Source organism: Neolamprologus multifasciatus, chromosome 19 (assembly GCF_963576455.1).
Source record: "Neolamprologus multifasciatus chromosome 19, fNeoMul1.2, whole genome shotgun sequence".
Taxonomy (NCBI): Eukaryota; Metazoa; Chordata; class Actinopteri; order Cichliformes; family Cichlidae; genus Neolamprologus; species Neolamprologus multifasciatus.
This window is the reverse complement of record NC_140457.1, coordinates 28,818,381-28,845,983: the sequence shown is the minus strand read 5'-3', so window position 1 is coordinate 28,845,983 and position 27,603 is coordinate 28,818,381. Positions and strand designations below refer to the sequence as shown.

General features: G+C 42.7%; 1 protein-coding gene across 7 annotated transcripts in view; it reads left to right on the top strand.

Moving 5' to 3' along the window:
* Positions 1 to 5,696: 5,696 nt before the first annotated feature.
* nrxn3a (neurexin 3a) overlaps positions 5,697 to 27,603 on the top strand; it is a 190,859-nt gene continuing 168,952 nt past the window's right edge. For 2 of the 7 annotated variants that reach the window (XM_085144003.1, XM_085144002.1), the window contains exons 1-2: positions 5,697 to 5,968; positions 16,680 to 17,776. In XM_085144003.1, coding sequence (XP_085000129.1) covers positions 17,092 to 17,776 — 685 coding nt within the window. In that variant the 5' untranslated portion in view covers positions 5,697 to 5,968; positions 16,680 to 17,091. The remainder of the gene's footprint in view (positions 5,969 to 16,679; positions 17,777 to 27,603) is intronic. The other 5 variants (XR_014871261.1, XM_085144004.1, XR_014871262.1 and 2 more) reach the window with 3 other exon arrangements.

Below are 27,603 nucleotides of genomic sequence, written 5' to 3'. Positions count from 1 at the left end.
CTGCAGGTCCACCAACCGCAGGAGGCACCGTAGGGGTCGGGTGCATTGTGTGCCGGCTGGCGGCCAGGAGGTCCTGGTGGACTGATCCCCGGCTACCAAGACTGGCAAATGGGACATGAAATGTCACCTCTCTGGTGGGGAAGGAGCCTGAGTTAGTGCGTGAGGTTGAGAGCTACCGGCTAGATATAGTGGGGCTCATCTTGACGCACGACTTGGGCTCTGGAACCAGTCTCCTGGAGAGGGACTGGAATCTGTCTCAGTCTGGAGTTGCTCCTGGTGAGAGGTGGCGGGCTGGGGTGGGTATCCTGGTATCCCCTCGGCTTTCTGCCTGTATGTTGGGGTTTCTCCCAGTGGATGAGAGGGCTTGTTCCCTTCGCCTCTGGCTCGGGGAACGGGTCCTGACTGTCATTTGTGCGTATGCACTGAGTGGTGGTTCAGAGTACCCAGCCTTCTTGGAGTCCCTAGGTGGGGTACTGGAGGGTGCTCCGCCTGGGGACCCTGTCGTCCTACTGGGAGACTTCAATGCTCACGTGGGTAACGACAGCGAGACCTGGAGGGGCGTGATTGGGAGGAACGGCCTCCCGGATCTGAACCCCTGCGGTGTTTCGTTATTGGACTTCTGTGCAAACCACAGTTTGTCCATAACGAACACCATGTTCAAACATGAGAGTGTCCACAAGTCCACGGGGCACCAGGACGCTCTAGGCCACAGGTTGATGATTTTGTAATCGTATCACCAGACCTTTGGCCATATGTTCTGGTGAAGGGAGCCACCAAGCTGAAGAAGGAGTCCTATCGGCCTTGGTTAGCCTGTGGGACTCCGGGGGCATCTGATAGGTACCGACAGGCCAAGCGGAATGCGGCTCGGGCAGTGGCTAAAGCAAAAACTCGGGTGTGGGAGGAGTTCGGAGAGGCCATCGAAAAAGACTTTCGGACTGTCTCGAAGAGATTCTGGCAAACCGTCAGGCGTCTCAGGAGGGGAAAGCGGTGCTCCACCTGCACTGTGTATAGTGCTGGCGGAGCGCTGCTGACTTCAATTGAGAAAATTGTCGGCATGTGTCCACTGGCACCAGGGTGCTGGAGAGCGGTAGCAAGGTGTTTTGCAATGTTATAAGTGGCTGAGTTTATGCTACTGACTATGGGTCTGAGTGGGACAGCTTCCTTGTGGATTTTAGGAAGTCCGTAAATGCAGGGTATGGCATCCCCTGGGTAAAGGCGGTGATATGTAAGGCGGTCAATGATTTTGTCCTTTTCCAAGTCTTGAAGGCAAGCTATAACTTTCTTTTTGTAGCTGCTTGTGGGGTCTCGCTTTAAGGCTTCGTAGGTATTGTTGTCACTGAGGAGAGTAGTGATCTTTGTATGGTAATCTGTAGTGTTTAGGACCACGGTGCATCTTCCCTTATCAGCTGGTAAAACAGTGATGTTGTGGTCTTTGCTCAGGGAAGCGACGGCCTTCTTTTCCTGTATTGTGAGGTTGGACGGAGGGACTTTGGCACTGGAGAGGGTGGCTGAGACTTTCATCCTGATTTGCTCTGCTTCTGTCTGTGATAATTTATTAATCCGTATGGCAGATTCTGTGGCTGTGATGAGGTCCACTATGGGCAACTGTTGTGGAGAAATGGCAAAATTGAGACCTTTGGCTAATACTCTCTTTTCAGGTTCAGTGAGATTCCTGTCTGAAAAGTTCTTAACCCATTTCTCCTGACTGTCTTCAGGTGTGTTTTCTTCTCTGAGTTGTGTAGGTTCAGAATGAGGAGTGTGTGTTTTTGAAAGCAAGGTGTGAAATTTCCTGCGTTGTCTTTCTTTTCCTTCAGAGTGTTGGGCCCGCTGAGCCTTGTCCACAAACTTGTGAACCTCTTCTAAGATTGGAGAGGGTAGAAGGGTTTCCAGTTCCTGCAGAGTCTGGCTGATCTTGATCTGGAGGGCATCTATAGTGAAATGGACCTGTCTTGTCCTTTCACTTAAAAGGTGATTTTGTGCTCTCTGTAGAATCAAGTCTGCTCTGTATCCCCTGACAGTGGATCCAAGGCGCAGGCTCTTAGGAACAACTCTGCTTTGTCTACATCTTAGATTGAAACGGAGATGGTTCCTATAATCCGCTAATTTCCTTGATTCAGGCGATTAGAGGATCATCAGGGGGTCCTTTTGTCCCTCTGTGGGGGGAAACTCCCACTAGGTTTAAATCTGGGACTCCCCACCATTTGACCTTAGAACTGAAGCTTCTCGGATGAAGGTGAAACGTCTTCAAGTAACTTAAAGAAGTCCAGACGCTTTTCGTTGCAAGCTCCTTTGACTACGATGACCTGGATGACTGAGAACCTTCACAGACAAATCTGACTTTTTGTCGATATATTTACCAATTAAGAGTACAAAATGATCAAGATCATTTTACATTTTTGAGCAAATTATATTACATGTTTAATTGATCTAAAGTCAAAGAACATTTTTAAACTGTGCTCATCAGCCACTTCGGTTTTGTGTCAAGTCTGTGAGGCCTTCCAGGAAAGCCCCTGAAATGCAAATAAATGGCAGCTAAAAACTTCATGTGTGTCCCTGAAGTTTGTAGCTGTTACTTACTTGTCTGGACGAACAAGTGCAGCAGGGAAAAGGTGCTTGTTCCTGACCTGCTATAGATTATTTGTAGATGTGGAGTTAATCAGTTACAACGCGTTCTTGATTCCATAATGTAAAGAGTAAATCATTCCATACAAACATGTAACTGTAGCATTCATTGATGCCCCTGTTACAGGTCACTAAACTGAAATTGTGTTACATTCTTTACTCTTGTTTTTATGTGGAATGAACTCAAATAAACCTTTTGTTTAATCACTTGACAGCTAGGAAAGAATTTGTATGACATTCAGCTGTTTTTATGAACAGTAATAACACTATGGAATCACATTGTGGTCGTAAATATTTTGTACTTCAGACTGCAGGATTTTCTTCCTTTCAGCTGATTGGTTAATGTCATGTCAGTCGCAAATTTAACAATCCAATCAGAGAACAGATGGGTTTGGCTGCCGGAGGACACTTTGCTGAGCATCAGGTCCTGGAAGGTTTTGGAGATGGAGGAGCGAGCTCACAGCACTGGTCCTGGTTCAGCCCTGTAATACTAAAGTAATAATGGTAGTTCTGACCACTGGTATACCACAACTTTATCCTTTCAACAACTACCAAAAGGTATGGGACCTAGCTTGTATGAGCCTTTTGGGATATATATATGTATGTACATTTTCAAAATGTATGACTCGTCTCTCTTGATGCATGTCCTTCAGGACAGGACAAACAGGACGGCAGAATGTCCTTCACTGTGCCCGAGTATGGAGAACTGGCAAGAGAGAGAGTTTGATATTTTGTGACCCTGAAAGGTAAATTATAGAGAAATTGAAGCTTCTGTACTGGAATGTCATTAAAATGGTGGCAAAAACTCGTGTCTTCAACCCAGCTGCAACGTGCCACAATCCAAAAATTGTAAAGTACACCACCAGCTGAAGTGATACCAAAATGGGTGTGTGCAGCACATGCAACATCATTTTTAGCGTGAGCATAAAAACATCCTTTGAAGTACAAGTAAGAATTATTAGGTGCAAGGCGACCCGACTATATTTCCTAATGAAGCAATAAAGTTTGGCACGAAGGTGACAGACTCACTGAGAAACGGCCTCAATAGAAAGGTGGCTTACATTCTCAAGGAAAGGAAACCGGCTGAAGTGGAGCTCACGATCTTATTAAAATTGATGGAATTTTGAAAGCAAAAAAATACTGTCAGATTTTGATCAACCATATAAAACCATCTGAAAACATCTTTCCACATGACACCGACTTTTCACTATGACAAGAATCCCAAAGAAACTGCCAATGTGTTAAAACTATTGGTCATGGATTGGCCTGTCCAGAGCCTCAACACAACTGAAGCTCTGTGGGTTCATCGTGACAGACAATAGAACAAAAGCCTGTCACACAGTGAAACACTATCCCAGCTTACAAAGGGCAGGTCGGGTATACCCAGAAGATTTCTCCAGTCTGTCACAGTTTACAACCAGTGACATTAAATTCATTTAGGTTAATTTAGTTAATGTTTCAAAATATATTGTGAAATATTATGAAATTATATTTGATTAATTTTGAAAGTGCAGAGCCAAACAAATGATTTAATATGATTTTGAGAAGTTTGATGCATGTTTTTTATTCCTCAGTTTTCATAGAATTAGCCTTGTTTGTTTTTGTGTTGAAAAATAAAAGAAACAAGATTGTGACAAATGACAATAAATTTCAATACTTAAATGTGTTTGAGCAGATTTAGGTTTAAAGGTGTTTACAGATAGTTTGCAAATGTAAAACTTGCTTCAGGAAGAAAACATGTTTAATGTAAGGAAAGAAAATAGTGGAGAGAAAATCACTTGTTTTGTTGACGTCTTCATCGAGGTTGTAATCAGATAGTGACATCATTCTACTTCTTCTTTGCAACCACAAGAGGTCACTTGCCAAAAAACTGTAGTCCTGCTGTTTTCAGAGCTTGAAAAAACTGCTTTCAGGAAAGCTGTGGACGGCCCATTCAGCTCCACCTCACTGTGTTACAGAAAGAAAAGGGAAGAGTTAAAAAGAACATCTGGGAACCCGGGAACAGTGAGATGAACTGATATGTGGAACATCTAATACTTTGATGTAATTTAGTGTGAATGAAAAACAATAAGGTAAGCAGCATATGTTTCCCTGAGTAACTTTATCCAGGTGGGAAGCAGGTGCTGTGTGTGTGTGTGTGTGTGTGTGTGTGTGTGTGTGTGTGTGTGTGTGTGTGGTTACACAGGGAGATTAAACAAATGTCCATGTCATGCCTACCTCTGTTTATTCAAATCTTTTCATCTAACAATAAAGCTTGTGCGGGCAGGTCTTTTTTGGATGGTTTGCTTTTTATTTCTAATAACATTTTAGTATTTTACATAAATGTCAAAGTCATTTTATCCTTGTAGTAAGATGAAGAAAGTAAATGATAAACAGTGGGTCTGTTTGCTGCACTGACAGTGTTGGATGTCCTTCATGAGTTTAACACAAATTTTGTTAAACGTGTGTTTTCTCTCACCACATATATGTACTACCCAATGATCTGAAGCATGTTATTATATAGGTGATGAATTAATTTCCCTCAGTGAGCACTGCAAAAGATAATAAAGGTGAAACATTTCATGAGGTGTCTGCAGGCATTTCAGCACCTTGGATAGCAGCGCTGTTAGCCTGCTGCTGACAGGCTCCTCCTCTCAGAAAGCTTCTCTTTAGTGAGGAGCTTCTTATTTCAGAGAAAGGCCACGATAAAGAGAGTTATTAAAATAAAAAGGTAATTTAAATATAACTGAACACATTTTATTTTTTGTCACATATTCTTCAATTATGGTTAAAACAAAAACAATGTAATGCATAATCAGTCAGGTTATCAGTGATATCGATTACACTGTAAACACAGCACAAATCAATGGCTGAGTGCAGCTACACCTTACATCATGCTCTTCTCCACATGTGAAGCCCGAAAGATCGGGTATGCTGCTGACCCACGGTGATAAAGTGAAGCACCACACCTCCTGACAAAGCCTATTACCAGCCTAAAGCGCAAAAGACCATATTTAGAGGTGTGTGAGTGCGAAAGAGCGGGCCGTTATTAACCAGTATGCCTTTAAATGGCGTGTACTGGTGCTGAGGAGAGGGCGGACCTGGGTGGCGCGCGCGTGTGCGCCTTTCGCCTGCAGCCGCTGCAAGTGGCACTGAGCTAACAGCGGCTTTTGTGCCCATGATGCACCGTGGTCGTCGCACCTGTAAGGAAGGATAAAGCTGTCACTGTACCGTCTCTACATCAGCACCACCGGCGCCGGAAACACTGCTGCTTAAAAACAACACAAGTCTGGACTAGAAAAGGAAAAAAGATCTCTGTGGAGTTGGATTTTAGCAGTTGGATACTCTTGGCGTCTGTTTAACTAAGGTCAGTAACGTCGTCTGTGTAGTCTAGTCTGTCCATATCATTTATCCACAATGACTTGAACTGAGACAGGAGCATGTTCCAGGGAAAATATGGGGCAGAGGCGGATCGAGTTTCCACTCCTGACGGACAGGTACCACGGGACTAGCCACTTTTACGGGAGTTTCCCCTTCACTCACAATTTTTACGCACCGAAACGGCGAATGTGCCGCGTCTCCTTGAAGGAAAAGTCGCGTTTGAGGGGCTGAAAATGAGAATTTCTGCCATGTTGTCTTCTAAATTGGTCTGATGGAACAGACGCGCAGTGACAGGCGGGTGTAGAATTACACCCCCCCCCCCCCCGCTCTCTCGGTGTTTACAACAGAAATGCTCAATTTTCGTTTCATTATATTTCACACATACACAATAAACATGCTCGAGTTGAATATGAAAAACGGGGCTTTGAGGGAAACCTGCAGAACTCGTTTTTAAAATGATGAATAATAGATGAGGTGAACGCCAGGTGTCCAGTGTCCGCGCATTGTTCTTGTCTGCAGCTTTTATGCTGGAATGTCAAACACACTGCGACGCCCTTTAGGCCCGACAAACCCAGCCTACAATCTTTACATTTAGCTTCATGTCATTTCGTGTCATTTGAGCAGTTTGATTCATGACCTTCCGGAGGTGGACAGCGCGCGGAGGCAGGCTGCACGCGTCCTCGCCGTGAAATAACCATCACATTCCTCAATCATCCCCCATTTTTCTGATTTTTTTTAAAGCTGAGCGCAACTCAACGGAATTCTTTAAAAGCCTTCACATTACTCTATCAAGATCAATTATAGCCGCTTCAGTTTTAGGATTTGCTTGGAAAACGAACGAGCTCCGCTGAAACGGAGCACAGCGATTATATGTGAGGAAAATTTCATTTCCGTAAAAGGAGTTTTTGGGTTTTGGATTTTCCCCCGTGGATCAAATGGCGTCCGCAGTAACAGCAGGGAGGTTTGCTGACTGCTCTGCTCCTCGCAGTAAACCGTTCATGGCGCACAATAAGCTTACAACTTTTTTTCCTCTGCATCCACATTTGCTGAAGCGGCCTGTTTTAACTGGGCCCGATTATAAGATCAGCTCGAATTCATTTAACAACAACAACAAAATAAATAAATAAAATGTCATTTTAATTGGACAGTCTTTTTTCCCCTTTTACACCATTTTTTTTACACTGCGGCAAATGCAGGATGTCTCATTTACATCCAATCTGACTGTTTTCCACCGGAGAAAAACAAAAGGCCCCGTGCTCGTATAAAAATCCACCGTCTGCCGCAAAATAACAATCAAGGCCTCGATCTGACGTCTAACATCAGCTCTACTTCGAACCCGTGAACAAGAGTGAAAATGAGTTCAGGCGGATGGCAATTAGACATTTTTCTTCGCCGCTGCAGCGCATATTTCGATGTGTCGGATTTGCAGAGTTAATAGGATTAGATTATTTTTTGTGCTTTTATGCACGGGGAATTCCTAATCTGGATTTTTAACGCTTCTGTGGATGGGCGTAACCCAAACCTGGAGAATGCGTCTGTTTCCCCTGCAAAGGGCCCAATGATGTCTCATCACCTACACTAATATCCTCCGAGGCTGACAGTTCCAGAAAGAAAAAAATCTTTCGTTTGATTATTTTTAAATATTTCTCGGCAGGTTGTGTTAAATCTAAACGTGTGTTCATTATTAACATGTTGGGTTGATATATACTGAAAAACGCCTCAGAATACGACGCGTGTTTGATGCAGAAATATAAAACACCCCTTTAATTTCCCTTCATCCTAATTTAAGGTTAGGGTGGAGGTGGTAGTGTGGAGGGTGGGGGTGATTCGGGTAATTTGGCTGTCCTTTTCCCCCGTGGTTGGCAGCCGATTAACTACGCTGACAAATCAAGTGTAAAAAGCCAAGGGCTCTCAAGGTACCACTAATCCCACTGGGCGGGGAGTCAAATAATACGCAGCATTCTGGAGGATGCTCTTTTCTTTCGTTTGCTCGTTTTCTGCATTTTTTCGTTGAGAGTGTTTCATAGTTGGGCCATAAAAAATCTACATTTTGTGAACAACTGATCATTTAAAATTGTGTCAGCCTGAAAATACAAGTTATTTCTAATGAAGGTTTTAGGCTTAACGATGGGCAATTCAATAAGCGAGTTTTTGGATAAGGTGGGAAATATAAGGTGATTAAAATACCTTCAATCAAATGAAAAAAGTCCTCAGCTATTAGGCTGTCTGGTGTTACGTAAACGGGTGGCGGCGGTGTGTGTGTGTGTGTGTGGCTGAGAGGTGTATATCCGTGCTTTGGCTGTAGCGTACACGTGCAGTCTTATTCTTTTTATTCTGCACACTCGTGATTAGACTTATGGAGTGGATGCTGTGTGCGTGCGCTCGCGTGTTGCGTGTACTGGTAAAGTATTGGCGTCTGTGGTGTCGTTGAGCACACGTGCACGAGGCTGTGGGAGTTTGTGGGGTGCTGGGTGCTCTCTGACTGGGTGATGTAATGCCGTGAAGGGTGCTGCAGCAGAAATCACGGAGCCCAGGGAAGGCGTGTCCTGCCTGCTGAGAAGCTGGATAACAACACGGTGCCCACGCGCAACCGCTGCCAAATACACCCCCCTCCCGCTCGCTCCCTTCCTTTGCTCCACAAACACACACACACCGTCCCTCAGCTTAGCTTTCTTTTTCTGTCGCTGTTATTTAATTTAACGAACTTGTAGTTTATTTTAGTAAAAACGAAAAATCTGCAGGAATAAAACTGGAAGCTTTTAACAGCTCAGCAAAGAAAATGAGACTAAATGTTTCATGCTGAAGGTTTCAGGCTTAGAATTTAATAATGAATATATTTGGTTTCCTCTGTTGATACATTGAATTGTAGATAATTGTATGAATAAAAATATAAAACAAAAAACAAATAAACAAACAAACAAAAAAACCCAACAATGTTTTCAGTCAAACTAATTACAATTTCCACCTTAAAAAGATGAAATGACAGACTTGTTTTAGTCGACTTCTAATAGAGATTCTGCACATTTTGTCAGCACCTTGGTCCATATGATGGTGAGATTTTCCTGGCATGATTATCATGTCTGTTAGAATTATCAAAAACATTATTACTGTCTAAAAAACTGAACAATGATCATTTTTCCATCTCTTAATCTGTAATTTCATGTTTCATTTCATGCCAGAGGAATAAACACATGAGTACAGAGAAGCAAAGAGACGTTCTGTCGAGGAACAAATACTCGCTGTCTCAGCAGCTGGTCCAGAGGTTTCAGAACATCACAGCACATCGTCACATCCAGTCTGTAGAAGAACTGAGCCCAAACGCATCTGCCTAAAATGGTGGATCAGTGCTGCTCTGTGCACCAGGAAAGGTCTGTTACAGACTGGAAGTGTGTGTTTGCAGTGCGATGAAGAATAGTGTTAGGGTGTTTTGTGAAATGCATGAGTGGGAATGGATGAGGTGGAACATCCCTCCCTCCTCCATCTCTGTTTCCACTCATCGTTCCTTCTGCTGTCTCTCCTCCTCCTCCTCTCCACTGTCAGCATGCATGTGCTGCTCAAGTGATTTTGTACCACTGCAGCCATAAAGCCAGGCAAAGAAAATGGCACTTCTCTGAATCCGCTGTGAGATGCAAAATGGCCAATGTCTCCGTACGTATCTGGAGGCTTTACTCTCAGTGAGATAAGCTCGTCCCAAAAATCTGTAGCCTGAGATATTATCGTTAAGCTATGGACGACATTTTGTGTCTGCATCTGGACGGCGTTACCGCATGCGTGTGTGTTTGTGTGCAACGGGTTACGCTTGTGATCAGGACACCTGCTGTAAAATTACTGGCAAGTAGCATCAATTTAGACACAAGAGGCCAGCCGATTGGTCGCTTTCATCTGCATTTGCACACACACACACACACACACACACACACACACACACACACACACACACACACACACACGCTTCACTCCAGTCCGTGTGGCTCTTAATAGGATTCAGTGTGCTGCTGCCTTTTGTCAGTGAGTGTATGTGGACTCGTCCCTGTGGGGTTCGTCAAAGGAGCCTTTTACCGAGAACAATGATCCACGCCGTTTAGCCTTTTAACCCCCAACACTTCTCACACAGCAACAAAAGACACACACGTGTGCACACGCGTCGTGCAGCGTGTACACATCCTGAAACCAAAACTGCAGACCTGCACCCTCAATTTCTTACAGCCTAACACTGCGACGCCCACGTGGGGCTGATAATGCAAATTACCACTACAACCACAGAACATTTAAAAATCAAGATTTTACTTGATTCAACATTCATAGAAGATTTCAAAGGATTTGAGCTACACCTGCAGCCTGAGCTGCCCGCTGGAAGTTCCTGTTTTCAGTAAACCAGCTAAACATGTTCTCACCATCCTGCAGGTCTTTTAAAAAATGTAATTAATTTTTTGGGATGTGTATTAAAGTGATGCATAATGTTTTGTAGATACTCGAGTAATATAAAATGCACATTCTTAATATCCGAGTAAATGAAACGATAAAGTTTGCTTCTAAATGCAACATTTAATAATCATCTTTGGCATTAATGAAGAAGAGAAGTGTTTCCAAGAGTGCAGCAGCTGATCACTGAGGGCTTCAGCACAGTGAGATAGTGCAGGTGTACTAATTGAAAGGTTGGTGTTTTAAATCCTGGCTGCTCTAGCCAGCATGCTCAAGTACCCTTGGGCAATTTACTGAACCCTGAACTGATCCCGACGGGTTCGTTGGAGTATGAATGCACGCCGTGTGCTTTCACTTAGATGTGGAACGTGCTTTTGAATGAAACATGTTCTGTAAAGTGGTCTGAGTGAAAGGTGCTCTAACAGAACCAGCCCACTGTGGCATTGTGTGTATGACACAATCATCACACAACACGTAAAAGTCTTACGAGGATCGTTTTGGAGGTTCAGGGGTCAGTGATGATGCAAACCTGACATCCAGCTGTCTCTGCCATCGGTTTCATTTTGAATTCTGTTATTTTTGCTAAACAGACACTGCAGAGACTCTCCGACAAAAATGGCTTAATTCATGTCAGTAATGTCAATTTGGCCTTTTTTGGCTGCTTTACTTTACTGGGTTACATCAAGTTGTATTACCATGGTAACCCAAGCAAACAACCAAGTAATGATCAAAAACATAAAACAAAATGTTATGTGTGTCCATGTAAAACAATATATTAAAATATTTCTTGATTTCATTTCTCAGTTTATACTTGAAAAGTGTCACGACTGCACTGCATGTTTATACTGGTGTGTTCACAGAGGTGAACCTTCCTGTGCAAATGGTTTACATCAGCGGTCTCCAACCTTTTTTGCCCCACAGACCGGTTTATGCCCGACAATATTTCCATGGACCGGCCTTTAAGGTGTCGCGGATAAATACAACAAAATAAAACTAGTACTGGTACTGAAAAAAAGAAGATTTATTCATAACACACGTGAAAAGACCCAGGAAAACCGAGTAAACGATAAAAACGATAACAAAATAACTCTGAAAACTGATAAAAACCCTGAAAACTACATTTCACACCTGAGCCTCAACTCTCGCGGCCCGGTACCAAACGACTCACGGACCAGTACCGGTCCGAGGCCCGGGGGTTGGGGACCGCTGATTTACATAACTTGTACCACTGGCCACATACTAAGGCTGTATGAGTAGTTGACACAGTTTAGCCCAGAAAACAATTTGCAGTAACATCTGGTTAAGACTTCATAATTAATTATGATCCACAGTTTAACATTTCAAAAGAGCTGAAAAATGAGTGGTGAAGATTTTTCACCCAAACAGTTGTCACATGACATCTCGCCAGAGCTCCCACCCCGAGACACAGCGAAGGATTCGGGCGGTGTTTCAATAAACTCACTGAGAGTGTAAATATTCAAAGGGCTGATCGACAGTTTCATTTTTAAAAAGATGATTTATTATTATTGTAGACCGTGTACAGAAGAAGCTTTGTGAAATACTCTGGTCAGCCGATCTTCATACATTTAATAATAATAATTAATAATAACTATCACATACAACAACAAAACACATCAGTACTGTGTGTACAAACAGCATTGCTGTGAGTGTCACTGTTACATTTATGTTAGAAGACCGTTTTAGATCAAAGTCATGAAGGTAACATTTTTGTGACACCAAATTAAAAGTCTTTGAACGTAAAGTTGTCATGAAAATGTATCAAATTCCTTCATCATGATCAACTATGAAGTTTAACTGATCCTAATGCTGTGCATGAAAAAAAAATACACACACACACACACACACACACACACACACACATTGCCAGTTCCAACACTAATATTAATGACTTTTCGGTGCAGGCCTGCTAAATATTACTCTGATTATTCTATAACAGGGAGCAGTGTGCATGAACAGAACAGAAACAGTAGAACTTCATGTTTTCAGTTATCACTCAGGAGTGGAGGACGCACTTGTTGCCGTGGAGATATGGATTATTATTATGTTTACATGCCTCCTCCAGCTCAGGTTGGCCTGCGTTCTTTGATTTTATTCGCTGTAATTTATCCGCCCTTACCCGTGTTCACAACTTCATGGCTCCATGTCGGAATATGTCGGGAAACTTTGAATTCCAGAAAGATTCATTCTCCTGTGATGGTGAGAAAAACTGGAGGCTGCAGATCTCAGTGGGACATGAACTGCTGGTGAATTAAATGTACAGCTGTATGCATTTCCTCGTCTGATTCATTATGTGCACAAAAACTACTCAGATTACTTTAGCAAGGCACCAATTTTTATTTTTTACACATTTTAGTATTTAGTAAATTTTAGGGAAATTTCACTGATCCAAAAAGTTAAAGGACTGTTTATTCAGAGTGTAGCAGCAAGTCAACTAAACCTCTGTGATCTTGATCCGATCAGTTACAGAAAGTTCCCAAATGGATTCAATTCATTTTTAAATTCTACACACAATGACCTATAATGACAAAGTGAAAAATGTTTGAATGAAATTCTTGCAAATGTATTAAAAATTAAAAGGAATAAAAATGCATGTACATAAATATTCAGTCTCTGTCCTCACACTCAGAACTGGAAGTGGAGGATGAAAGTAAGAAGCAGGGTCTTGAAATTGACTCCCAGACCACGAGAAACAAAATTCTCTATCCTACTATTGCTATTTCCCTACTATTCAATTCAATTCAATTCAATTCAATTCAATTCAATTCAATTCAATTCAATTCAATTCAATTCAATTCAATTTTATTTATATAGCGCCAAATCACAACAAAAGTTGCCTCAAGGCGCTTCATAGATACAGAGAAAAACCCAACAATCATATGACCCCCTATGAGCAGCACTTTGGCGACAGTGGGAAGGAAAAACTCCCTTTTAACAGGAAGAAACCTCCAGCAGAACCAGGCTCAGGGAGGGGCGGGGCCATCTGCTGTGATTGGTTGGGGTGAGAGAAGGAAGACAGGATAAAGACATGCTGTGGAAGAGAGACAGAGATTAATAACAGATACGATTCAATACAGAGAGGTCTGTTAATACATAGTGAGTGAGAAAGGTGACTGGAAAGGAAAAACTCAATGCATCATGGGAATCCCCCGGCAGCCTACATCTATTGCAGCATAACTAAGGGAGGATTCAGGGTCACCTGGTCCAGCCCTAACTATATGCTTTAGCTAGGTTTCACCCTAGTAAACCCTAGGTTTACTAGGGTGAAACCTCCTCAAAAACCCCAGGTCAGTAGTTTTAGGCCCAGCAGGAACTGTGAGACTAGTCAGGGTCAAGAGAAAGATGAATGCAGGAATTTACAGAGACATCCTTAATGTTAACCACTCTGTTAATGTCCTTAAGATGCAAGACCAGAGCCCAGACTTGAACCTGATTGAAAATGGCTGTGCACCGATGCTCCCCATGCAACCTGGTGGAGCAATCGAGCTTCTGCAAAGATGAGTGGGAGAAACTTCCCAAAGACTTCTAGCATCACACTCATGACGGCTGGAATTTCTGTCAGAGGTGGTTCAACATAATATTTAGCAAAAGCTGTGAATACTTATGTATGTGTTACACCCATTTACAAAGGGTGGCTGTAGCTCAGGTGGTAGAGCAGGTCATCTACTGATCGGAAGGCTGGTGGTTCAATTCCTGGCTTCCCCTAGTGTGCATGCCAAATATCCTTGGGCAAGATACTAACCCCAAATTGCTCTCCGATGCATCCATCAGAGTATGAATGTGTGTGAATGTTATCTAGAAAGCACCTAGAGAAATGTGCTTGTGCGAATGGGTGAATGCACAAGTTGTGTAAAGCGCTTTGAGTGCTCAGAAGAGTAGAAAAGCGCTATATAAGAACCAGTCCATTTACCATTTTTGTTCTTTATTTTTAATACATTTGCAGGAATTGAAGCTGCTTTTTCATCTTCTCATTAAGGGCTATAATGCAAAGAATTATGAGGTGAAAACAAATTGAATGCACGTTGGAATAAGGCTGTGACAGGACTAAATGTGAATACTTTCCAGATGCACTGCAGGTAACAGGTGTTGCTAATCAGTTTGAGGTGCCTTGGTGTTAATGACACAACAGATGAGCAACAAAGAGACAGCCACAAAACAAGAATGGTTTTACAGCCTCTTACAACAGGATTAAGATCGGCACAGCCCTACAAAATGACCTCAGGCCACAGGTGTGACGGTCTCGGACCAAACAATCAGAAACAGACTTCATGAGGTTGACCCACCGTCCTCTAGAGGGGCTCGTGATCACAGCGATATAACCATAGAGGGACGCTCAGACCCCTTCAGGTTATGCAGAGGCTCCTGATAGGTATCGTGATGATAGACAGATCGTCAGACCTGACACAAGTCGGGGTTCTTCTTTATGCAGTGGCTGGTCTCATGTGGACTTCCTACAGGATCAAGGACTCGAAACGATTGCCTGAACCCGACCCACGCCTGACCTAAATCCAAAAGAACATCTCTGGTTCTGTTTGGGTCCATCTGGCCCTGCCAGGTTGCATCTCAGACTGTCCAGGAGCTCAGTAAAGCCCTGGTCCAGATCTGGGAGGAGTTCCCCAGGACACCATCCTGCTCATGTTGTCAGGCATAAAGCACATGAGGACCATACAAATGACTGGGAACTATTTTGAGTTGCTGCAATGAAGTTTCAGACTAGCCTACTGTATTTCTTTTCCACTGTTCATTTCCATCCCTGCCCTGATGTGGCATCTTTTAGTTCCTACCCAGTCCATCAGCACAGATAGCCAGTTCCCCCAAGTGTTCCTGTATTATTTTTATTTTCAGCAGTGTGGTATAGAAAATATAATTCCACCAATTTTGAACTCTTCCTCTGCAGCACTGGCTGAAATGAACCATAGCAGAGCCTCCACCAGGGCTCACACATTGCTGTACACGCTCACTTTTGTGCTGCTTTTCTGACAGTTTCACCTGCAAATTTCAATACTTGTGTTCATCATACTGTGAGTCCAGTTGCCACAGATGTTTGTAGACGAGCGCTTGTGTAATTTGGCATAGATCACTTTTTTTCTTCCTTAAGATCGGCTCCATGACAGCTACTGTGAGACCTTTCTAACGGCTTATGAACTGAGGGTCCAGGAGCAAGTCTTAGCCTCTGTGTCTTTAAATGTTTCGCTGTTTCTTAAAGACATGGTTTTCAGATATTATCTGCTTTGTGTCGTTTTTTAGGCCTGACACTTCCTCTTTCGTCCTCCAGGTGTCCAGTTTCCTTCAATTCTTAAAGGTCAGATGTGTTCTGAGATATGTCAAGTTATTGGTGCAAAAAGACCATTCGATGCTTATCTTTGTGTTGTGTCTCTGAAAATGTCAGCGACAAGGACCGGATTGAAAATGAGTGAAAAGCAGCTATGATGACAAACTATTGAACCTTAGGCTCGCTGTAAGCTCGTTGTTCTTTGTCCTTGGACGTGAATAAATCAAGAAATAAGTAAAGCAACGAGAGGTGTCTCAAGATTTTTGGATAGTACTGTGGAAGGACTTGACAGTTCATACAGAAAGCATAAATATAATTTTTAGGAATATAAAAGACCGAGTGTACAATTTGTCTGTATTAAAAAATATATAAACTGAGATTTTATTAAATAAAATACTATTTAGCCAGTGGATCAGTGCCTGCTTGTGTTTTCTGTGCTTCTTTTTATTCAGCTGAAGCTGAACGCTGAACGCTGAAGCTGAACGCTGTCTCTCCAGGCTGGTCATCAGATAAAGGCAGTGCGCCTGGCTGACTGATAGTCATGCACTGCCATGAGAATAATGAGACTAATTTCCCTAGCAGATGACCGATAACTCCCAACAACCTTTGTGGAGGAGGGAAAATGCAGTGATTTCACAGGCACTGTTATTCAGGATGGTTTTCTGCAGCGTGCAGAGAAAAGGTTGGATGTATTTTAGTGGACCATTCACAGCTGAGTGTGTAACCTGGTTTTCCTCTGATTATCTCTGCACGTCTCTGAATATGAAATAAAGATGATGAAATTCTAATAAACAAAACTGCATTTTTACAACAAGTGTTTTCCTGCTACGTGCACAGATGCATTGTAGTGCTCCACTTTGTGTGAGTACAGTTGGTGTGAGAGTCTCCTGCATCCATGTGAGCAGTGTGGAGCACAGAGCTGCAGTGGTCAGGATGTGTGCTGCTGCAGACTCACTGTAACCATGTGCCTTCTGTTTTGTGACAGGGATGTAACTGCAAAAGGCCAGCGGCTCCTCTGCCAGCTCCACATCCCAGCAGACAAAATGAAGGAGGAAATTCCACTCACATGACCTCGCACCACAAGTCTCCATCTTGGTCTGAAGAGCAGGGCGACGTCTCCTCCTTCTGTCAGCTTGCTCTGCAACAACAATCACTGCCCTGCAACACCTGGACAATTTATTGCGATTTACCTTACGACTGTTAACTACAACGACTGTTCTCCTGCTATTGCCCTTTCCCTCTTTTAAAGACATATTTTTTTATAATAAATGTTTATCCAAATATATCTATATTGAAGATTGAACTGTGCAACCCTGAAACTGAGTCCAGTCCCTGAGATTTGAATCGAACCGAATTCTCGTCAGACATTTTTTTGGATTAAGAAATTATTTACAGCTATGGATCTTGTAGGTTTTTCTATCAGGCTGCATGTGTTCCTCAGCACATGCCTGGGACTGGAATTTTTAGGTACACCAGGTCAGTGGGCACGCTACCTCCGCTGGGACGCCAGCACCCGCGGTGACCTCAGCTTCCAGTTTAAGACAGAGGCCTCAGACGCACTGTTGCTGTACTTTGACGATGGAGGTTACTGTGACTTTCTACAGCTCTCAGTGGCAGAGGGACTACTGCAGCTGCGCTTCAGCATCGACTGTGCTGAGACCACTGTTGTGTCAGACAGACGGGTAGATGACAGCAGCTGGCACTTTGCCACCCTGAGCAGGTACAACCTGCGCACAGTGCTGGTGCTGGACGGCCAAGCCAAAGCAGGCGAGGTAAAGCCTCAGCGTCAGTTCATGAAAATAGTCAGCGACCTGTTCCTAGGTGGAGTGCCTCAGGATATCCGCAGCGGTGCACTTACACTGCCTACAGTGCGAAACATGCAGCCCTTCAGTGGCACAATCGCAGACCTCAAATATGGCATCTCACAGCCCCTGTTCCTAGGAAGCCTTAACGTGCCGCTGGAGTCGGAGGGATGGTGCACCGTGAACCCGTGTGAGAACGGTGGGATGTGCACAGTGGTGGACGGAGAACCGGTTTGTGACTGCTCCAAAACAGAATACAAGGGCCGCTTCTGCAGCGAAGGTAAAACACCTAGAAACCCTGCTGCTGTTGATGCTGAAAGATTTAGACACGACTCAAACTGCTAAAACCTCAAGTTTAAACTTGGCGTGTTTGCCTCTCAGTATGCTGGCGGTTGGTAGCGACGTCTTCCAGGTCATAGTTATGTTCCCCTTTTCTACTGTAATGAGACTTTATTTGAAAGATCTTCTGACATCTTCTGTTTCTGGAACAGCGTTTGTGTTAGCATGTGGCTAATACGCAGTATAACCCCGCCTATATTCTTACTCCTACGTGGTTTCGCTCTAAGAGGCAAAGCTGAACCAGCTCAAATAAGGCTACGTTCACACTGCAGGCGAAAGCGCATCAAATCCGATTTTTTTGACCCTGTGCGACCCATATCCGATCATGGTGTGACAGTGTGAACGGCACAAATCCGATATTTTCAAATCCGACCTTGGTCACTTTCGTATGTGGTACTGAATCGATACATATCTGATGTTTTAGAAAGCGACTGCTGTGTGAACGGTCATGTCGCATTAAATTTTACGTCACCGACACAAGACAGACGCCAATTATCAGCGCCCGAGAAGACATTGCGAACGCTTCCTGTCCATCCGGTGTAGATGTCAGTGAACCTGTTGGGAAGACAACGTTGGAGAAACGTGAACATTTTATTTGTTCTGTATAATCTGCAGATTCTGACAGAAATCTGTAACTATCCTTTGAAGCAGCGCTCCTCTAAAACAGCAATAAGGATCATTATTAGGTTATTTACATTATTATGTAAATAACAAAATAACTTAAAGCAAAATTGGGAAACGTGAAGTCCGAAGTCTTTATATTAATTCAATTCAATTCAATTTTATTTATATAGCGCCAAATCACAACAAAAGTCGCCTCAAGGCGCTTCATAGATACAGAGAAAAACCCAACAATCATATGACCCCCTATGAGCAGCACTTTGGCGACAGTGGGAAGGAAAAACTCCCTTTTAACAGGAAGAAACCTCCAGCAGAACCAGGCTCAGGGAGGGGCGGGGCCATCTGCTGTGATTGGTTGGGGTGAGAGAAGGATTTAATATTAAGGGCCATCAGTCAAACAATACTGTTGCTCTGGGTCTGAACAGAGCGCGTTGTGTGTGACGTCTTCTTTTGTGCATGCGGCCGCTTTGAGCGTTCACACTGGAGCGTGTTTGCTGTCGCGTTTTATTTGTAGTGTGAACGAGCAGACAAAAAAAATCGGATTTGATCAAAAAATCGGAATTGAGCATCAAGACCTGCAGAGTGAACGTAGCCTAAGAGTGGGCTTTAGCTGGGACAGTATGTATCCGACTTTAGTGTAAATAACTTTATAATAAGAATGTTAAAACGTTGTCCTTTTGCACATGACTTGGCTTTTTTCCCTCCGCTGTCACAGCAGGAATCTGGCGAGCGTGTGGATGTGTTTTTGTATGATTACACCATAAAATCAGAATCTCATCCAGCCACAGTTAGTGAAGTCCAGGTTAATGACATCGGCCCTGCAGGCAGTGATAAGGATGCCTTTCCACAGAACGGCCCCCCCGAGTCCCTTTTCTTTACCCAATCACACGATGGCAGGTGCTTTATATCACATCCTTTTGTGCTGACAATTTTGCTAGAGCTGTGTTTCAGTTGCTTTACAGATGTGTGTAGCCAGGGTGAAATTGATTTCTATTTAAAGAAACCTCCTTTACTTATTTCCTCCCTACAGGCCAAAGAAAAGGCGCGCTGATTGACTTTACATAGAAACTTCTTGTCATTTGATAAATCCTGAGCTCCGAACATTCGCTTCTTTCTGTGTGAACAGTACCACTGGTACATGAAATAGATCCCAGCACCTCTCCTTCTTTTATGTGCGCTGAAAACTCTTCCCATGAATTTAATTATTCACAATCAATACACATTTGTCCAAACCACCATCCTTCAGCTGCTAAGTAGACACAATAATCTGACTCCTTATAAGATAATCAATACCACTTAGATGAAAAAGTCCCCGGACTCTTTTTTTGTTTAATTAATTTAGATCAGATGTCATTTAAATACATTTATTCTTCTCTTTTCCTCCGTTTTTCGTAGACTTTGCTTCTCTTAACCTTTCACAAATATAGAATTTCCATCCCATTTGGGCTGATGCCACATTCCCAGCACACAGACAAAGGCCAGGGAATCTGGAGTTGAAAGATTAGACTCTTTTAATCTCTCTTCGAGGTAGGAGGAGGTATGAGGGCTTTCCCTTTTCTCTCTGTCTTGGTGCTAGCTCAGCTGCTTTGCCTTTGTACAGCTGATTGAAGGAAGGCATTTAACTCACATGGAGGGAAGAAGTGTTTGTGCATTGATTTGTGTCTTTTGGTTGCTTTTGAGAACTGGAGAAGACTGCCTAACGTTTAATATCATGTGCAGAGTGGAGGACTGTCTGCCTGAGAGGGGAAGCCACACTTTCTGTATGCTGACCTGTCTGCTCCCAGAGCCGCTCCAATATATAAGAACATTTTGTTATCCTGCTATCAGACCTCTTATTTGCCTTCATCCTTTACTATTTAGAAGATTTAGAACATTTCTAAATGGGACATTTGGGCAGGGATCTTTCAGAATTTAGTTTCGTTTCCATTTAGTTTCTTGTTTTTTGTCTTAAAGCCTGATTCTTTGGGATGCGTTTGCTGACGTTTCCTACAATATGATTTTTACATGTCTGTAGTCTCAGCTCAGGGAAGCATTTGTCCAAGTTTGTTCTGTCTTTAGACTGATGGATTAAAAAATGATGATAAATTAAGATGATGAATATGATAAAGGTGACGTCAGAAGATTTTATTGCTGTAAGAGAGAGAGCCCACTTTTGAATCTGTTACCATCTAACCATCTGTCAAAACTGGCACAGTTTTAGGAGACAGAAGCAGATCAACACCGATACAAGTTTCTCTAGTTTTTATTTTACTCAGAATATTTTTATTGAACAATCGTGGATACAGTTAACAAAACAAGAGAGAAAGAAGATGAAGGGAAACATGAAAACAGGCCACACTGAATACAAAACAGAACTTCTCACGTTGGAACATAAAAAAATAAAATTAACAAAACGTTTCTCTAGTTTTTAAAACACATGAAGGTGGTGTAATAGGTGGTGTAATATGTGGTGTAATAGGTGGTGTAATAGGTGGTGTAATATGTGGTGTAATAGGTGGTGTAATAGGTGAAGTAGTGGGTGGTGTAATAGATGGTGTAATATGTGGTGTAATAGGTGGTGTAATAGGTGAAGTAGTAGGTGGTGTAATAGGTGGTGTAATAGGTGAAGTAATAGGTGGTGTAATAGGTGGTGTAATAGGTGAAGTAGTAGGTGGTGTAATAGGTGAAGTAGTAGGTGGTGTTATAGGTGGTGTAATAGGTGGTGTTATAGGTGGTGTAATAGGTGAAGTAATATGTGGTGTAATAGGTGGTGTAATATGTGGTGTTATAGGTGGTGTAATAGGTGGTGTAATAGGTGAAGTAATATGTGGTGTAATATGTGGTGTTATAGGTGGTGTAATAGGTGGTGTAATAGGTGGTGTAATAGGTGAAGTAGTAGGTGGTGTAATAGGTGGTGTAATAGGTGAAGTAATATGTGGTGTAATAGGTGGTGTAATAGGTGAAGTAGTAGGTGGTGTAATAGGTGGTGTAATAGGTGAAGTAATATGTGGTGTAATAGGTGGTGTTATAGGTGGTGTAATAGGTGAAGTAATAGGTGGTGTAATATGTGGTGTTATAGGTGGTGTAATAGGTGAAGTAGTAGGTGGTGTAATAGGTGGTGTAATATGTGGTGTTATAGGTGGTGTAATAGGTGAAGTAGTAGGTGGTGTAATATGTGGTGTAATAGGTGGTGTAATAGGTGGTGTAATATGTGGTGTAATATCTGGTGTAATAGGTGAAGTAATAGGTGGTGTAATAGGTGGTGTAATAGGTGAAGTAATATGTGGTGTAATATGTGGTGTTATAGGTGGTGTAATATGTGGTGTAATATGTGGTGTTATAGGTGGTGTAATAGGTGAAGTAGTAGGTGGTGTAATATGTGGTGTAATAGGTGGTGTAATAGGTGGTGTAATAGTGGGCAGGCAGGTGGGTTTACTTCTAGATGGGCCCAACATAACTGTTACTCTTTGTTAAGCCTGTTATTGTTGTATATTATACGCAGACCATACTTATGTACATGAACTGGTTCTTATATTGTGCTTTCCTGCTCTGAGCACTCAAAGCTGTCCTCTACACTCACTCACATCGGTGGCTCGCATCTCCTTTAAAAATAAACTGAGGACTTTGCTATTTGGGAGAGTAGAGCTGCTACTCCTCCACATATTCACTGTATGTATTGTAATATTAACATGCTCAGCACTTTTATGGATTTGTATTCTCAGAAGTATGATGAATGGACTATAGAATAAATCCTTGGGACTAGTAGTCACCCATTATCAGTCATGTGGTGTGTGTACTGGTTAAAGAGGACTGTTTATGTATATCTTTGAGTGCTCAGAGTAGAAAAGCACTTTATAAATACAGGTCCATTTACTGTTTACCTCAGCCTTATGTAATATATCCTGATGCAGTGTTTCCAAAATAACGACACCGATGTCTGAACAGCTAACAGCTAAAGCAAACAGAAATAATAATAATTAAGAAATGAGTTAAAAGATTATCATTAATTTAAAGATAAACCACACACACACACACACACACACACACACACACACACACACACCTAACAACCTTTTATCTATTGACCCCTGTAGTTTGATAGGCTGCTTTCTCCCGACCTTGATTTGGAGCCTCCATGCTGGGACCATTCCCATTGTTGATTTATGTCTGGCTCTCCCTCCTTTGCCGATCCGCCTGGCTGCCTTCTGCAGAGCAGTGATAGGTGAGGGATGCAGGGGCCTCTTCCAAACCAGAGAGAATTTAGATTAATTTTTGTTAAGGCATAAATGACATGCTTAATGAGGCTGGCTGGTATGGATTGGTCGATTGGCTGCTTTCTGAATACATTATGGAGAGAAACTGATATCTTACTGAAAGTAAACAAATACAGCTTTTAGCATCTATTCTAAATTTATTCTTCTAAAACACGTGTAAATTATTTAGAGATAATGACCAATGTGATTAAAAAATGCAACTAAAAAGAATCTTACATGTTTCAATATAAATATCAGAAACCAATCTTTGTCAAGTTTCTTGTTTTTTTGGCCTTTTTCAGCTTTTATCAGACAGATCAGTGAAGCAACAACAGGAAAGCGGGACAGATATGTGGCAAAGGGTCACAGGTCAGACTTGAACTCAGGCTGGCCGCTTTCAGCCATATGGCATGTAGGCGCCGGCTCAGTGCACTGAGCTAACCCGCTCCCCCCGTTCCTCTTCACTTTCATTTGTGCCTTTCATTCTCATTCTACTCTGTGAATTATGAATCATCCCAAGCAGAAGGAGACTCAAAGCAGCAGAGATGTACTGTAGTAGTTAGCAACCAGTTTACTCACAAACAATAAAGTGAATATTTATGAACAAGTGCCATGTGCAAAACATACAAGCCATCAGGTATGCAAGGAATACCACTTTGCACTTCGGAAGGTAATATAATTGTGACAAACATGTCTGTGGTCACATTTGCTCGTTTTAGCAGCAGACAGAGCAGGTGATCTGCTGTCTCCACTTCTGCCAGTGAGTTTTAACAGCTGGATATGCCTGCTTATCAACTTTACTAGCTCTTTCCACTTTTTCCAGCATATTGGGAACAGTAAGCTAATAGGATACATGGTCGTTGTTTAAGTCTTCAATAAAAATTCTTAAAATTCAATATTAGTTTCTCGGCATGTCTGTTTAGGTTTAGAAGATAAGCTGATTCTTTGCTGTGACAAAAAACCTACATCTGATCGATGGTACTTTATTTAGAAGCATGTCAGAGTTTTAAACTCATTAAAACAAAGATGCACCTTTGTGTGTTAAAAGTATCTGAGGAATGTGCGATGCAGTAAAACAGCGCTAATTGTTTAACCACTTTAAGTCAACCAGGTTACTGAGAAACCAGTAACTCAGAGGTCGTGCCACATTTTAGCCACATACCAAACAAGCATTGTTTGAGAAACTAAAAGAAGCAGGTGACAGTGATTTCATTATACTGAGCTACCAGCTGTACTGAGCCTGGACATAAGCAGGTAGCTTCTGCTGCACGTCTCAGCTGTGTGTTCATATGAACATGAACCATGGCAGCTGGAGGAAACTTTAGGTCCCTGAATGGTGAATGTGTGTGTAGATAAGTGGTCAGTGTGTTGGTTTACCTTTTGTGTTTCTAATTTGCAGAAAAAAATCAGTTAGCCAACAATGATGATAGAAAGTAGGTTTTGAATGCCTCATTAATCACACGCTGATTAATGAGCTTCATCATGAAGCTTCATCATGAAGCAACCCCGACCTAGTTGGTACCATACCAGAGGGTGCTGCATGAATATTGTGGCAGCTGTTTTGGTTCATGGTGCCTCCCACTCTACAAGTCACCGACCCTGGATCCAGCAAACAGCCCCAGACCATCACACTTCCTCCTCCATGTTTGACAGTTGATGACACACACTGTGGATCCATCCTTTCACCTACTCGACGACAAAGATCCTGTGTGATGAACTGAAGATTTCACATTTGATCCATCAGTCCATAAAACCTTCTTCCAGTCTTCAGCAGTCCAGTGTTGGTGTTTCATGGCCCAGACAAGCCTCTTTGTCTTATTCTGACATCTGGCTTTCTCGCTGCAACTCATCCTGTCAAACCTGCAGCTTGAAGTCTTCTCTTCACAGCTGAAAGTGAGACTTTCTTACTACGACCACTGTTAAGCTGCTTGAAGCTGTTGTCCTGTGAGCCGCCATCACATGACCTGATTCAGTCGTGTCTCTGGGTCTGTCAGACCTCTTCCTGTTTGTTTCATAGTGTAGAAGGAAACTGGACTCACTGACACCTTGACTTTCTTTGCAGTCTCTCTGTAGGACAGACCTACATTTATAAGAGTTATGATGGTCCGTCTCTCTTCCATTGTTAATTGCCTTTTTCTCACCATCTTTGTACCAACACACTACTTTCTGCAGTAATACTGTTCAGCTGATGCTGATGAGGGTACCACAGTGTGTCCAACACTGCTTTATGCAGACAGAGGGGGCTGTAAGTAATCCAGAAAAGTTGGAACACCTGTAGTAATTAGTATCACCAGCTTTCAAGGCTTGAAAGTTGGTGATACCTGGTGATCCTTCTCCCAGGTGAGGGAGCCAATGAAGCATGTGGATGGCAGGATGTTTTCTAGTTCGGCTGTTTCATCCTCTGAGGCGAACTGATGAGACAGGGCGTCAGGTTTTATATTCCTAGACTCAGGGTTGTAGGAAATGGAAAAGTCTAAATATCCAAAAAGCAGAGGAGCCTGATGAGAATTCAATCATTTAGCAGATAAACTAGATATTTCTGAACAGACTAAACAACAAATGGGTGTTTGGGTGTTGCCACAACCAATGTTGCTGCTCCTCTAATGCTAACTTTACAGCTTGCAGCTCCCATTTTCTGACATTGCAATCAACAGTTAGATGAAAGGAAAAAAAAGAGCAAGGCTATAGTTGACTTTCTAGAGTGGACCGTTGGTAGAGGCGTCAACTTCAACAATAAAATTTGCAAATCCTAGAAAGCGCTGAAACTGCTTCTGAGTCGTGAGGGTGCGCCAGTTCACGACTGCTTTGACTTACCCATGGGACTCACATTTCTCTGCTTTAACATATAATGAGTTCTCCAGCAGACTCTGTAGCACCTGCCACACATGGACATGGTGTTTCTTCAGACTTCTGGAAAAGATTAGGATATTGTAGAGATACACGAGCATTAAGAGATAAGGGAAATCACAGCATTAGTGGCTAAAACACTGCAGGGTGCTTGTGAGTCCAAAGGGCATAGAAACTTAAAATACTTTGTGAAGGTTTGTGAAAACAGTGGCCCTTTGAAGGAATTAGAAAGCTGAACTTTCAGAGGGAGTTGATATATTTTTTTTATTGTAATTTGGTCTGAAATGTGGTAATTGATGCATGGCCTGAGACTGTTGTCTTTCTAAGCGACAAAGAAGAATCCTGCAACCACAGGAGAAGACGATGGTATGTACTCAAGGTGATAGAAGTTACATAATCTGCTGTAGGCAACAGAGTACAAGAAGCAGATCTATGGAAAAATCCTAGGTGGTGTGTGAGAGTGTTTCATCTTTACTGAAGACTGTTGGAGAACATGATATGCTTGTGATACCAAGGATAGGTGGGCTGCTCTGGATTCTGACTAGCAGGTGGAACAGCAGACTGGAGACAATGTGATGAACAAAACAGGCTCCAAAAGATTGCATGCTCATGGTGATTGCTGGAAATAACACGGAGGAGTCTGGTGGTTACTGTAGCGATAATGTGACCATCTATTGAAGATGCTGTAATGGGAGTGTGTGGCTGTATGTTCTTCTGTGGGTACCCTCCATGTCTGAGTGGATGTGTGCTGTGGGTGTGTCTGTGTTTGAATTGGGAACAGGACCATGTGTTTCTGCAGGTTTCTGAGGAAGCTGGTCATTGAAACTGAAGTCTGTCCTGTCAGTTTCTGGTCATGTCTCTTCATCTTAGTTTAGCTGTGTACACATTACAATGCTACTTTCAAAAGAACGTTATTTGGATTTCAATATATTACAGTTGATCTTTAGTCATTAAACGTGAGGCAAAGGATCAAATGTGACGATCAGAACTTTCAAAAGTAAGTTAAAGAACTATTAATACTACTAATGTAATATCGTAGACAAGAGGATAAATACACACGAGGTTATTTTGGTCTCCTAACCACATGGAGACAGTCCACCAAATCATCAAGCAACTAAAGCAGTTATTCAGTGCTACTCCACACACCTGGACAAGAAGCAAACTGTTAAGAGAGCTGGTTTTCAAATTTGTGCAAACCCTCTCTTTATTGTGCAGGTTCAACAGGTCATCAGTTCCAAGACTACGGTGCATCTGGAAAATATCCACAGCACTTCACTTGCTCCACATTTTGTCGTGTTACAACTTTATTCCAAAATGGATTTTGGGGTGGCTGTGGCTCAGGTGGTCGAGCAGATCAGTTACTGATCGGAAGGTTGGTGGTTCGATCCTTGGCCTCCCCAGTCTGCATGCCGAATATCCTTGGGCAAGATACTAACCCCGAGTTGCCCTCCGATGCGTTCATCGGAGTGTGAATGTAGTTAGTTTGCACTTGAGTTTAGAAGTGGGAGTTCGCCTTGTAATCGCCTTGTAATTGGAAGGTTGCCGGTTCGAGCCCCCGCCGATATGGTGATATGAGTGAGGGTTTATTTACAGTGCACAAATAACAGAACTGAAAGCAGGACAGAACATAACCTAAACTGGGTGAGCTAAATAACAAACCTGAGATCATACGAATGGGGTGGGAGGCAGAGAGACACAGACGAGGAACAGACACCATGAAACACAGACGAGCCGACCACGAACACAGACCGACACCCACTATAAATACACACATCAGGTAATCAGGAAATGGCACACAGGAGGGGACACAGCTGGAACTAATGGACATAACGAGACACAACCCTACAAAGTAAAACAGGAAACACACAGACTGTTTTACATAACAACACGGGGACATGAACAGAGCACCGAGGACAGACACAGGTAGGGAAGATAAACACAACCAAACACCAACAACCAATACAAGATCAGAAATAAACTAGAAAACACTAATAACAAACAAAGCGCTGGGTCACCGACCCAGGACCATGACAGTACCCCCCCCTCAAGGGCTGGCTCCAGACAGCCC